Source organism: Anopheles marshallii, chromosome 2 (genome assembly GCF_943734725.1).
Source record: "Anopheles marshallii chromosome 2, idAnoMarsDA_429_01, whole genome shotgun sequence".
Taxonomy (NCBI): Eukaryota; Metazoa; Arthropoda; class Insecta; order Diptera; family Culicidae; genus Anopheles; species Anopheles marshallii.
Genome location: NC_071326.1, coordinates 18068519 through 18080545, shown reverse-complemented (window position 1 = coordinate 18080545; position 12027 = coordinate 18068519). Strand labels below are relative to the sequence as shown.

The 12027-nt window shown below is 43.1% G+C and overlaps 1 protein-coding gene across 1 annotated transcript in view; it reads left to right on the top strand.

Annotated features, from left to right (window-relative positions):
* LOC128715000 (uncharacterized) overlaps positions 1–12027 on the top strand; it is a 94417-nt gene that overhangs the window by 32055 nt on the left and 50335 nt on the right. The window contains exons 2-10 of the mRNA XM_053809885.1: positions 3731–4063; positions 4367–4510; positions 7015–7209; positions 8391–8651; positions 8730–8850; positions 9855–10195; positions 10274–10447; positions 11641–11760; positions 11954–11987. Of these exons, the coding sequence (XP_053665860.1) occupies positions 3731–4063; positions 4367–4510; positions 7015–7209; positions 8391–8651; positions 8730–8850; positions 9855–10195; positions 10274–10447; positions 11641–11760; positions 11954–11987 (1723 nt within the window). The remainder of the gene's footprint in view (positions 1–3730; positions 4064–4366; positions 4511–7014; positions 7210–8390; positions 8652–8729; positions 8851–9854; positions 10196–10273; positions 10448–11640; positions 11761–11953; positions 11988–12027) is intronic.

The following is a 12027-nucleotide window of genomic DNA, read 5'->3' as shown; positions in this document are numbered from 1 at the left end:
TTCTGCGGGCGCGAGTTATTAGCGAAATGGGATGCTTCAGAGTTGTTGTTGTTAGACTGAAGTAACAACCAACCAACAGCGAGCAGTTTATGCGGTTGTGCTGCTGTGGAAGGGAATTTGGTACGAGAAGTCCTTAGGCGCCCTGTTAGGGTAAGCTTTTTTTGTTTCGATTCCAACACACGGTTCGGTGGCACAATTTACGAGCCTATCGTGACATATCGGGCTGCAATGTTCCAATCGGTGTTTAAGCTTTAGTCTCATTTCGCGTAAAGTATTTAGTAACAGCATGATCGATCGTTTCGCAAATGGTAAGCACGTTTAAAGTGTTCGCTCAAGTTTCATTCTCACTCAACAATCATCAAACTGATTGCAATTATTAACAGACATCAAAACGAGTTAAACGATCGTTCGGTACACACAACAACAAAACAACTTTGCCTTATGCAAACAAACCGTGGCGAATCGGTTTGTCAGGCTGGGAAGGAACTGGGTAAAGAGGTATTTTCGATGAAAATCGTATCGGAAAACTTTCCGCAGCGTGCAAAAAAGTGTGGGTGAAAAGAGAAAATCATACCGCACATAGGCTGCTTTCAGCCCGAGCAACGAGTTCTCTTGCAAGCGGGACGAAAAGTTACAGTACAGTTTGGCAAAACTTTCTCTCTCTGGCCGTTATTGATTCAATTTTCGAATGCATGCTGGGGTGAAAATTCCAAATGCCTTTAAAATAAACTTTAAAGCAGTAATGTTTAAAACATGAAACACGAATATTAATGCACACCGTTCTGATCACCATTAAGTTGGCGAGAAAAACGAAGAAAAAAGCATCTTCATTTCATAAATAATGTTGTGCTGTATTAATTCATCCAACTACCATGAATGGTAATTTATTGTGCGTTTTTGCCGCACTTTGAGAAAGAATTTCCCGATCGCTGCTCTTCCCATGCGCAAGACATCCTTGCGAAGGAGTAATGTGTACGGGACATACTTTCTCCACAGTTCAGTACATTAATACACGCAGCGAACGTGCACCACTAGTTCCGGCTTGCCGTGGAATTGGAAAGATAATGATGCTCCCGAAGTCCAAACACAAAAAAAGAACGTTGGCCGCAATAGAACGATGAGGTGAGAAGTGTTTTTTCGAACCATCTCATTTCTGGTTCAGTTTTCGATTTCTTGCCGATCTGGTTTTCCCAGTTGTTCCATCACGCCACCATTCATAAGCTGGACCAATGAATTGGAAAAATAGTAACCAAAGCGTTGTGCAACCGCACGTGGAGGTTGGTGGCACTACTCAGGCAGCCATTTGCTTTCGTCCTTCGTCCTGGCTTGCCGTGTCCCTTACGGATTTGGTTAAAATTTTTTTCGCTCGCTCCATTTTCTCTCTTCATGTCTCTCCACGGCACGGCGACGGCAGTACAATGACAAAGTCTTCAAGTAAGCGTACCGGAGGAAATGAAAATATAATCTTTCCGCAGCAATTTAGTTTTTCTTTTTTGCTTCGCCCCATTCAAATGATCCGCACGGTGATCGCATCGTAACGATAACAATTTGAATAAAGCGAAGCGAATCGACCGGCAGTGAGCGTGCGAGAATGTGATGGGAAAAGCACAGTGAAGCCAGGCTTTTGTGTTCGATTTTACGCCTTGAAAACGGGCCCGTCAGGAGCAGTTGGTGAGGGAATTTCCTCGCATATTGCAACATTATAAGGTACACCAGAACCTAATTTTAATTTCGGCAATCATTAAGCTCCACCGTGCTTGTGTGCCTTGGGTTGGGATGAGAAGCGAGTGGAAAATAATGTGTTTTTTTGTGTGTGTATTTGCTTCATTCACGCTCATCCAGCTGAGTATTCCAAGTTCGCAGCCTTTCGTGAAGGAATAGGACGAGCAGCAGCCCGTCGACCAATTTCCCGATTTATGGGTCAGCTTTCTATGATCCATTTAGAATGCGGCCCATTTGAAATGGAGCACTGAAACACACACAAAAACCACACCACAATTGCAACCAACGTGTCAGTACCGGGTGGGGGTGTACCAAATGAATAAAAAAAGAAACACACCCGAAATGGTTGCTCGTAACGAACTTTCGCTCAGCGCGTCCTGACGGGCGATCGCATCCCGACTCTTCGGCGTAGTTCACTCTCCATTGAGCGCCAGGAGGACGTACTTTTGTTTCCACGGCAGAACAGTAAAAGGAAAAGCCACCCCTGGTCCCGAACGACGTTTAAATAAATCGTTCATGTCAGGGTGTATCAATGATTAATTAATTCTTGAGAAACTCATTACCCGAACCGAATTCGAACGGAGCAAGACGAAAGCAATTCCAGCATAAAATCCGATCCCGTCCCTCCTTCAGACCTTCAATTCAATGCAAGTCCTTTTCTTCGCTTTCCATTCGATTGGGCTATAATATTGCCCCAGAATGGGCAACATTCACAGCACGGCAACGCCGCTGGTGCTACGAATGTAGCGCATTCTGCTTTTGCCGAAGGATTGGCTGTCTACTCAAAATATTTACCACTCCACTTTCGGCGTTCGGATGGTGCACCGGGTGCCAAAACGGAACCATTTGAATAATGATGGCCATAGACGGGCGAGATATTCGACTGTACCTTAGTACCTTTGCCTGATTTAGTGACCGGAAACTTTTGTGCGGATTATAAATACGCGCACCGTAAATTAAACCTAATCAAGCGGTTCACGGTTTCGTGAGGCCCTTTCGATGTGGACTAAATCTTTTGGCTAATGATTAATTTACTTGCTAATGCAAATGCTGGAACATTCGACTCAGCTGAGTGAGGTAGGGATTATGCTGGAGTGGGAACGCTTTTGGACACTTTGTAACAAGCATTTAATTTGTCAATCATAAGTTCACTCTTATAGAAGATTATGAATCTGATGATGTACGAAAAAAGTGGAGTACTAATCACCCTTAGTTAAAATAATTGTATAATTAATTAAGTAAACAAGGAAAACAATTCACTTCAGATGGAAAAATAGATTCAAACATTCTATTTCGATGTCCTATATTTGCTGAATACCACAACCTAAAAGCCATTAGGAAATGTGGAGTTAATTGAATAATATAAATTTACATAAAAATGCCATAGTCTCTCGGACGTTCCTACGAGCTGCTGCTCGTCGTTTCGACCAATACGTACACATATACACAAACTGGCGCACATACACAAGGATTACATTCTTTGTCGCTTGCCACACCAGATACCGTCAGACGACCCACCCAAAAGCCCATCGCTAATCTAACCAGCCTGGATATTGTTGGCTCTGGTGCATGCTGGCAGACGGCCAGAGATCTTGCCGTGTTCTTTTTCTTCCCTTTTTTTTAATTTAAAACTTTGCCTTTGCCTTGGCCCTTGCCATTGGCAAGATAAGTCATATTTCACAAAACCACAACCTGTCAGACGCTAGCGGCTGAGAGCAAGACATATGGTAGTCTACGTCCATTGGCGCAGGGTCCACAAACAGCCTGACACTGTGTACCATACCCAACTAATTGCGATGCTAATAGCGTTGTTTGCCTTTTGCCGGATCCCTCTGCATCTCTTTCTCTATCTCGCTGGGCTTCGGATCCTTTTTTCGATACCCCACAAAACCCCACCAATTCTTTCGCAGCTAGTTTGCATCGACTGACCCTTTTACTCACTTATAATGTGCTTGGTTTTTTTTTCTAATTTTTCTCTTCCATCCGTTTCGTTTTCCCTGTTCTGCAGTGACCATAGGACTACAACGATTCGCCGAACAGCCCAAATACACCGAGGTGAACCCTGGTCAGGATGCGCTGCTGGTGTGCAAAGTAATTGACAAGCGTGGCGTCTGCTCCTGGCAGAAGGACAACAAACCGGTCGGCATCTATCCGAAAAAGTACGAATGGGCCAGCCAGTACGGCATCGGCCAAACCGCACACGTCGGGGGCGACTGTTCGCTATGGGTACGGGCGGCCCAGCTCGAGTTCGACGACGGGCTGTGGGAGTGCCAGGTGACGGCTAGCGATTTTACAACACAAGACGCACTCACCAGCCAGCCGGTGCGATTAGTCGTAAGAGGTAAGTGTTTGGGAACATGGGTAAAACTGCACGTACAGCTCGTTCATCATGGAATATGTTGGAACCCATAAAAAGACATAACATATCGTTGTGATAAAGCTTCAAACATAACTAACGACGGGCTCAAAAATCGTTGCAATTGAAACACCCTCAAACGTGACGGAAGTGTTACAATTATCACGAGCTCAAATCAGCATTCACACTCAGAATCATTCAATGAACTTCTGTATCCATCTCTAGAAGCTAATCCTCCATTTTTTTTTGCCCTTGCACTTCTTGCATCAAATTCTATTCATTCCACAGTGCCACCACAGCGACCTAGATTAGAGCACGAAGGAGTTCACGTTCCTCCCGGTCACAACGTAACGGTCGATTCCGGTGCTGTGGCCACGGTAAAGTGTGTCTCCCACTACGGAAATCCGCCCGCACAGCTGAAGTGGTTCCTAGGTAAGTGCCAATCATAGCACCAACATCATTTTTATCTATCCGGTCCAGTATACGCCGGATGCAGGGTCCGTTTTATCTCCATTTGAGCATTAAAAAAAGTAGAAATATTTTATTTGGAACGGATGAGATTGACTCTTTTCATTTATTTAGTTCATTTATTTCATTTATTCTAATATACTTGTAAAACTTTAGAGTTGTTAACGGTTAACTGTTCAAGTGTACTACTGTATAGTATTACTGTATTACTTTACATTTTTGTGCTATAATGAAATATTAACGTGTAACTAAAGGGGCACACCCATAAGGCTGCTTACAAAGTCTAGTGTTGACACATTTATATCACAGGAAACGATTTTTTTAACACTGAACAAAGCCATCCCCGCCTATTTCTGGCTGCTGTACATTAAAATAAAACGAAGACCGAAAACACATCATAAACAAAATGAAAAGCACTTCCCCAAACGCGGCGAACCCGGAAAATAATAACCAAACTCCAAAAGCTGTCCGTATGCCTGTTTTTCTCGCTCTCTCTCTCTCTCGTTTTTTGCTCCTGTGGAAACTGCTTCCAAACGCAGCGGATCCGTAAATAATCTTAAAATTTAAATCCGCCTTCCGGTTATACCTGCTACGGTTCACCACGTGCCCTCGCGGCACGGTATCCCGTACTACCAACAGCTCCTTGTCACCCCATATAGCGCGGCGTATAACGTGCCTGGACATGGACGAATCGTTGAAACCATATTATTTGGGACGGTTCTTGATTCGCATCCCCGTTGAAGTTATATGCAAATTTGGCTTTTGGCAAGCTCCAACTCATCAGCCGGCTGGAACGTAGCGGAATGAAGCGCGAACGGTAGCGGAATAAGTGGACTTTTTGTTTTGCTTTGCCTTACGTGCATCCTTGCAGCACGTAATGGCCGGTGCGGGGTGCCCAGCGAGCATCGGGATGAAGGCATAAATGAACGCTCGTAGCGCGAGGGTGAAAATAAAACATTAAAATAACTCCACTTTATCAACGGTTCGGGATCGGAATCAGTCAGGTTGAATGCGAACATTCGGGGATACGCAGAACGTTTATGCAGCAATTTCCGTCAGTTGCTACTTTCGCTAGGGAAATGTGTGAAAAATCATTCCCTGTCTGGTACTTTCTGCCAGGAACCCGGAGAATTTTGTGCACTTTTTGTGCATTTGACACATTATTGGAGTGGTTTAAAAAAATATTGATGTAAATGACTAATTGACGACCTGTTTTTACGACGTGCAATAACATACTGGGTGTTAATTTTCGGAATTTACTACTTTACATAAATAATAGCGAAAAACGTGTATTTTAACTGAAGCTTTTATTTTGGATTACAAGAACAGAACAGATTAATCGGGAATTAAAATATATCAAACTACAGAAAACCAAGTTCTTTCAAACTTCTTCAAACAAAATTATTGAATTGTCTCATATTAGATACAAGATAGGGTGTATTGATAAACTAGCTACAAGAAATATCCCAAAAAGTCAAAATATCTTTAACATTATACGGCAAAATACATGAAAACTGGGTATATTGTTAACTCCAAAGAAAAATATACAACCTAATTGAACGATACAAAAGCCTTGAAAATAAAACTCCAGCATCGACGATTCCAACGAACTATCACAATCAACTTCAATAAAGGGATGCATCCATAAAGGGTGTGCCAACCAACACGTTCAAAGCGGCTGACACGACGATGAGTTAGGTGTTCAGTGAATATGAAAAGCAATGTAGTGGAATTTTAAAATGAAAATCTGCGCCCTCTTGAGCCTGGTTACAACAGACGTTGGTGCCGCATGCTGGAGGATACGAGACTGTGCGCCAGCCAGAAAGTGCACAGCTTAACGCGAAGCTTGGCCTCGCTAAAAGTGCATTTCTCTGTATGCAATTAGCTTACCTCCCTCATCCATCCGTATCCGCTGATCCTGAGCTGCTACTAAAAAGTAGTAAACTCAACCCATACTTCAAAGCAACGGCACGCTTCGTACGTCCATGCTGAAACTGGAGTAAAATGTGTTTTTGAGGCCGTTTTTGCTGTGTAATGAAACGATCTTTACAACAGTGAAGGTTCCCATCATCTGTAGTAGCTATTTTGAAAGACGAGAAAAATGGGAAGGAAAACAATTTAAGCAAGCCGTGAAGCATAATCTAATGCGATATTTTATTGCAGAGGGGAAAGTTAACATTGTTGCAATTATTATATCAACCGAGAAATAGAGAATAAACGATCTCCACTGATAGATACACGGCCTGGCCGATCTTCCGTTAGTACAATAAACTATTCTCCACTAATTTTTAGTTCCTATTTTCGCATAAAATATGGAAAATAGTATCGAATCTGTAGTAGCTAACGCTAAGGCCAAGGCTAAACGAAATTCAAACATGTTGATATTTCAGAAATAGCAAACTATTATTATTAATATTTTCCGAAGATGTATATCTTTACACAAATTAAATATAATTTCCACATTTCAGGTGATCAAGAGATATCTCCCATTCATCCACAAACCAACTCGACCGAACCGGATAATCCTCGTACTTGGTCGGCCGCCTCGGTAGTGCAAATTCCGGCCAACAAGGAACGACACGGCACTGTACTGAAGTGTCTTGCACTGCACGAATCCTACGCAGCACGGTCCGTAGCTGTTGAGGCCCGGTTGGATGTTAAGTGTAAGTAGCGTTTAGAATAATAATCCACTGCTCCAGATCTCAAATAATAACGCACAACGGATACCTTGCAAATTCATTTCGATCCTGTTTCGACAATAATTTTAAAACTGTTTTCAATCGTTTGTTATGTCGGGAAAATGGCTTGTCCAATCAGACGAATGGTGATTTTTGTTTTGTCGCCACTGTTTGCTTTATGCTTTAGTCCAGCACAATCTCAGAAGATCAGAAGATTCATTCGACAGCCGGAAATTGGTACTATCAATGGTGTCATGGTGTCACCCGGTATTGCTATTCCCGATGACCTTTCCTGTTTATTTCACCATAATTTCCCTTTATCCTCCCATTTGAACCATTTGCAATCAAAGTGCAATCCGGACGCTTTCAGTCACATTTCAGTTCAGTTTGTCTTTTTTTTTAATTGTCATTTCTGTTCCCCCATCGCTCGAAGCGATTCACGGCCGACCTCAATTAATATTGTTTTATCAGTGACAATAAATATTTATAACCGCACCAATTCGCGGTACTGGACGTGTATTATACAGCTACTGTGTTTTTTGCTCTTTCTTCAATGAATGGCATTATTATTCGACCGTCACAATTTTTTGCTGCCGTGTGTCTACCTAGAGGGGCAGGGACTGCTTTTTACTGTTGTTTAACCCCTTTGGTACATAATACAACGAAAAGAAGTGCAACATAGCTTTCGGATGACGGGCGCTGGTTATGTTAAGATGCGTTTTTTTCTCTTTATATGCCACATTTCGTATGCGTTGTAGCAGTTGACCTCCAATCGAGATTTGCGGACAGTACCCGATAAAACAATCACGATGAGTCCGAAACATGTATAACAGGTCTACCAAGTCACTTGTTTTTCAATTCATTTATATGTTGCTCCATTTTGGGGGTTCGACGAAATCATAATATATTTACCATCGGAATAATGTAAAACGCCTCGTAGGCATCGGAGGCTGTTTAAAATTAATGAGCGGCAAAAGGTTTTGTCGTAACCCATGTAGCGAAACGATCATGTGGGAACGTCTGAAACCTGAACCCAAAGAGGTACCGAGTGGAGAGGTTAGAAACGAACGCGAAATCAATAAATTTGAAGCTTAATTTCATTTGTAAAAGAAACATGAATTAGTTATTAGTTACAATTATACGCTCTACACTTATCACCCTCATAGATGCACCCACGGTGAGACTGCTTGGCGCCCCACAGATCGACCTGGAAGAGGGCAAAGATTCGCTTATTCTACGATGCGTGGCGGATGCAAACCCGCCCGCCAGCATCGTATGGCGCCGCGCTGGTCGGTCGGAGATTGCAAGCCTGCAGGAATCGCTTCAACTGCGTCCGGTCGGGCGTCGTGATGCCGGTCTGTACACGTGCCAGGCCCAGAACTCGGTCGGCACCTCGGACACGATGTCCGTACAGCTGGATGTCAAATGTGAGTAAAACCGAACCATCCGAAATGGTATCTGCATTTTATATTTCCCCGTTTTCGTAACAACCTAACTCTTTACAGATGCACCCAAAATACTGTCCGCGGGACCGGATCGACTGACCACGGCTCCACTATTCAGTCCGGCTGCATTTGAGTGTGTGGCCGAAGGCAATCCGACACCCACCTACAAATGGGTTCAAAGGTACATTGTTTACCGATCATATTATGCAACATAAGTTCAATTACTCATCTTAACCGTGTTAAGTAATCGGATAGTGTACTAATTACATTGTTTGATAACAAGTTAATCAATTCCATGCATCGATCGCATGTTTGGCCCGTAATTAATTAATAAACCTTACTTACATCGTGCTCCATTTCATTACCAATCTCATATGGTAGCAGTACGTAACACACATTTCTAATAAATTGAAATAAAGTGTCCCAGTAGCTTCCATTCGGATGTTAGGCTGAAGTACACTTTTGATGTTGGGAATTAAATAAAATGTCTGCATAAATGAAAAGCATGAAAACAAACTCTCCATTCACCGTTGCGAAACGCAGCGCAATGCTAAACCTAAGCTAAATTCTTCACACAAATCCTGGTTCGAGCTGGTTTAAGAAAAAAAAAGGTACCGTCCAGTATCACTTGGAAATTCAAACACATTGCAGCAAAAGCTCATCGGTGTGTGGAGATTCTTTAATTCTCCTTCCAAGACTCTGGCACCGCCTTCAGGCACAAGGTTTGCCGGGCGCGTAAAAAGCTGGTCATTCAACCAGCATGTAATTATTTATTTATGATCACATGCAGCAACGAGCCCCGGCTGGCTGCTGACGAGGGCTCAAGCACTGTTTGAGGATGCTATTCTTTTAATTAAAATTCATTAACGCTTTTCCGTTCGTGCCAGTGCACACCGGGAAATGAAGCACGGAAACGAAATGAAAAGGATCCCCGCCCGATCTTACCATCCCATACCTTTGCGCTGCAGGAGGCTCCCCTTATTCTGGTGCCCTTGCTAGAAATTTTTCATTCCACGCCGTAGCTGTTATTTTTGTTTTCATCCCATAATTCATTCAGCATCTTTTCATAAATCTTGTTTTGTTTCATGTTCCCGCATCTCTGTTTGAATAGCGCTGCTTTTACACGTACCATGTACCGTGCAGGTTTAATCCTTTTGCTTTTCCTTTACACGCTTCTTTCCACAGAATTTCCACTCAGGGTAAACCTTTCCTCGATCGTGGACGTGAATCGAGGCTGGTGATAGACAACGTGACGTACGACTATCAGGGCGAGTACGAGTGTCGTGCGACGAACTTCATCAACGGGCAGGAACGGACGGCTACATCCGATCCGATTGCACTTCAAGTTGTCGGTGCACCGCAAGTCCTGCGCACCACCTCCGCCTCCGGTGGTATTTCTGGTCATTCCGTCTCGGTAAGGAAAGGTGACTCCGCGACGTTGTCACTGATCGTGTGTGCCGATCCACGGCCACGCCATGTTGCCTGGGAATGGGGCTCGCTTCGGCTGGAAGCAGGTTCTGGCATAGGTAAGTTGGTGCTCTAGGAATCTTGTCAATGTTGGTAATAAATTTATTTTTTTTTTTAATATACAACCCATCATACAGGACGATACCGTGTGGACGATGTCACGCAAGACAGCCGAGAGGATTGCTACCTTGCTACGCTACACATCGACGATGCAGACTTGCAAGATCAGCGCCCATACTACCTGGTGGTTGAAAATGAACGAGGCACCGATCGACATGCCATCAGTTTACGCGTCGAAGGAATGTTTTCAGGTGAGTGCAATGCGTTAACCGGTATCCTTTGCTTTGAATACAGGGTATTCGAGATATAATAGTAAACTTAAAACTATTTCTGGATCAATTGCAACTTGAATTGGAATATGTAGATATCGCTTTAAAACCCATTAAAAAAGCTTTTATAGCGAGCGATCTTGGCTCGCAATTGTTTCAGAATTTTTTGAAGATTCCAGATCCCTCTCAGTAAATTCTAGTTCGGATTGTATAGAAATCAAATATCTTACTCTTTCTTTCCATTTGATCTCAATTCTTCTACGTTTTGCCAAAGTACATGAGTTAATTTCCAATTAAATAAAATAATAATTCAATTATCATTCTTGACAATAATTCTTACCATGAATAAAATAATTCCGCAAATTGTATAAGTTTTATATCTCTATAGGACACCCTTTGCAAAAGACTGAAATTTCTACTTTTCAAATTATTCATATCAAATTAAATACACCACTAAGAAGCTTCAGAGTACACCGTTATCTGGCTCAAAATAAGAAGCAAATTTTGCTTGCGTTTTGACGAAGCACAGTTTAACGATTTCGACGTGATTTCGTCGTCGAGTGAATGTAAACAACTTTTCCACCCAAGTTACGAATGACTACGCTCAGCAAACATCATCAGATAAGGTGGTGGCCCACAGCCAACCAATCCCCCACAGCACCAATGTTTTCTTTGAGCAATGCTGTTCCCATTTTGCAAGCTTTCCGTATCAGCTTCTTTCACCCGAAAGCGAGAGCACCGTGAAAGAGCGAACAAGTGAAAACTTTGTCGCTTATTACGATCATTACAAATGATCATAATTAAGCCATTACGCGTACGCAACAGCAAAATATCTCCACTCGGAGACACAAGCGCCAACCTGCGGGAGCAGAGCAAAGTAAAGACAACGAAGGAGAATGTTGCACAAACTTTTGACTCAACCCTGTCTGATGGTGTGTTTCTACAACATTGTCCCAACTCCCAACAGGGATACAAACTCCCACTTTTCGACCCGTTTTACGTTTCGTGCTCCACCGCATGTACCATGTAGCCTTACGTGCACGTCATTCAAACAACTGAGCTTTAATTAATTTTCCAATTACATACTAACTCCGAACCGGGAATGCTGCCACACGACAACATGGACGGCGCCCTTTCTGCAACCACAACCGGAATGCTGCTGGCCCCCCCAAAAGTAGTGGAACCGCTAGAGCTGAGCTATCTGCTCGGCATTGCGGGCGGATGCCTGGCAGCCTTTCTCATACTCATCTGTCTCTGTATCTACGCGGTACGGGCGCGAAAGTGCTGCTTCCGGAGTAAGTATATAGAGGACACAAGGACAAGATATCTTAACACATACATACACAGCTACGGATGAATCGATCAACAACGGCATCGAGCATTCGCGCCAACGCCCGTGTGTTAATGTTTCTTAATTTCCATGCATTTATTCACTTCTCATCTTATGTTTTCTTCTTTCTTTTCCATCCTTGCCATCCTGCCCTCCAGATCGCAACAACTACAAAACATCGGAAAAGGATAGGTAAGTGGATACGATACCTCGAAACCCTCTCCCTTAGCTC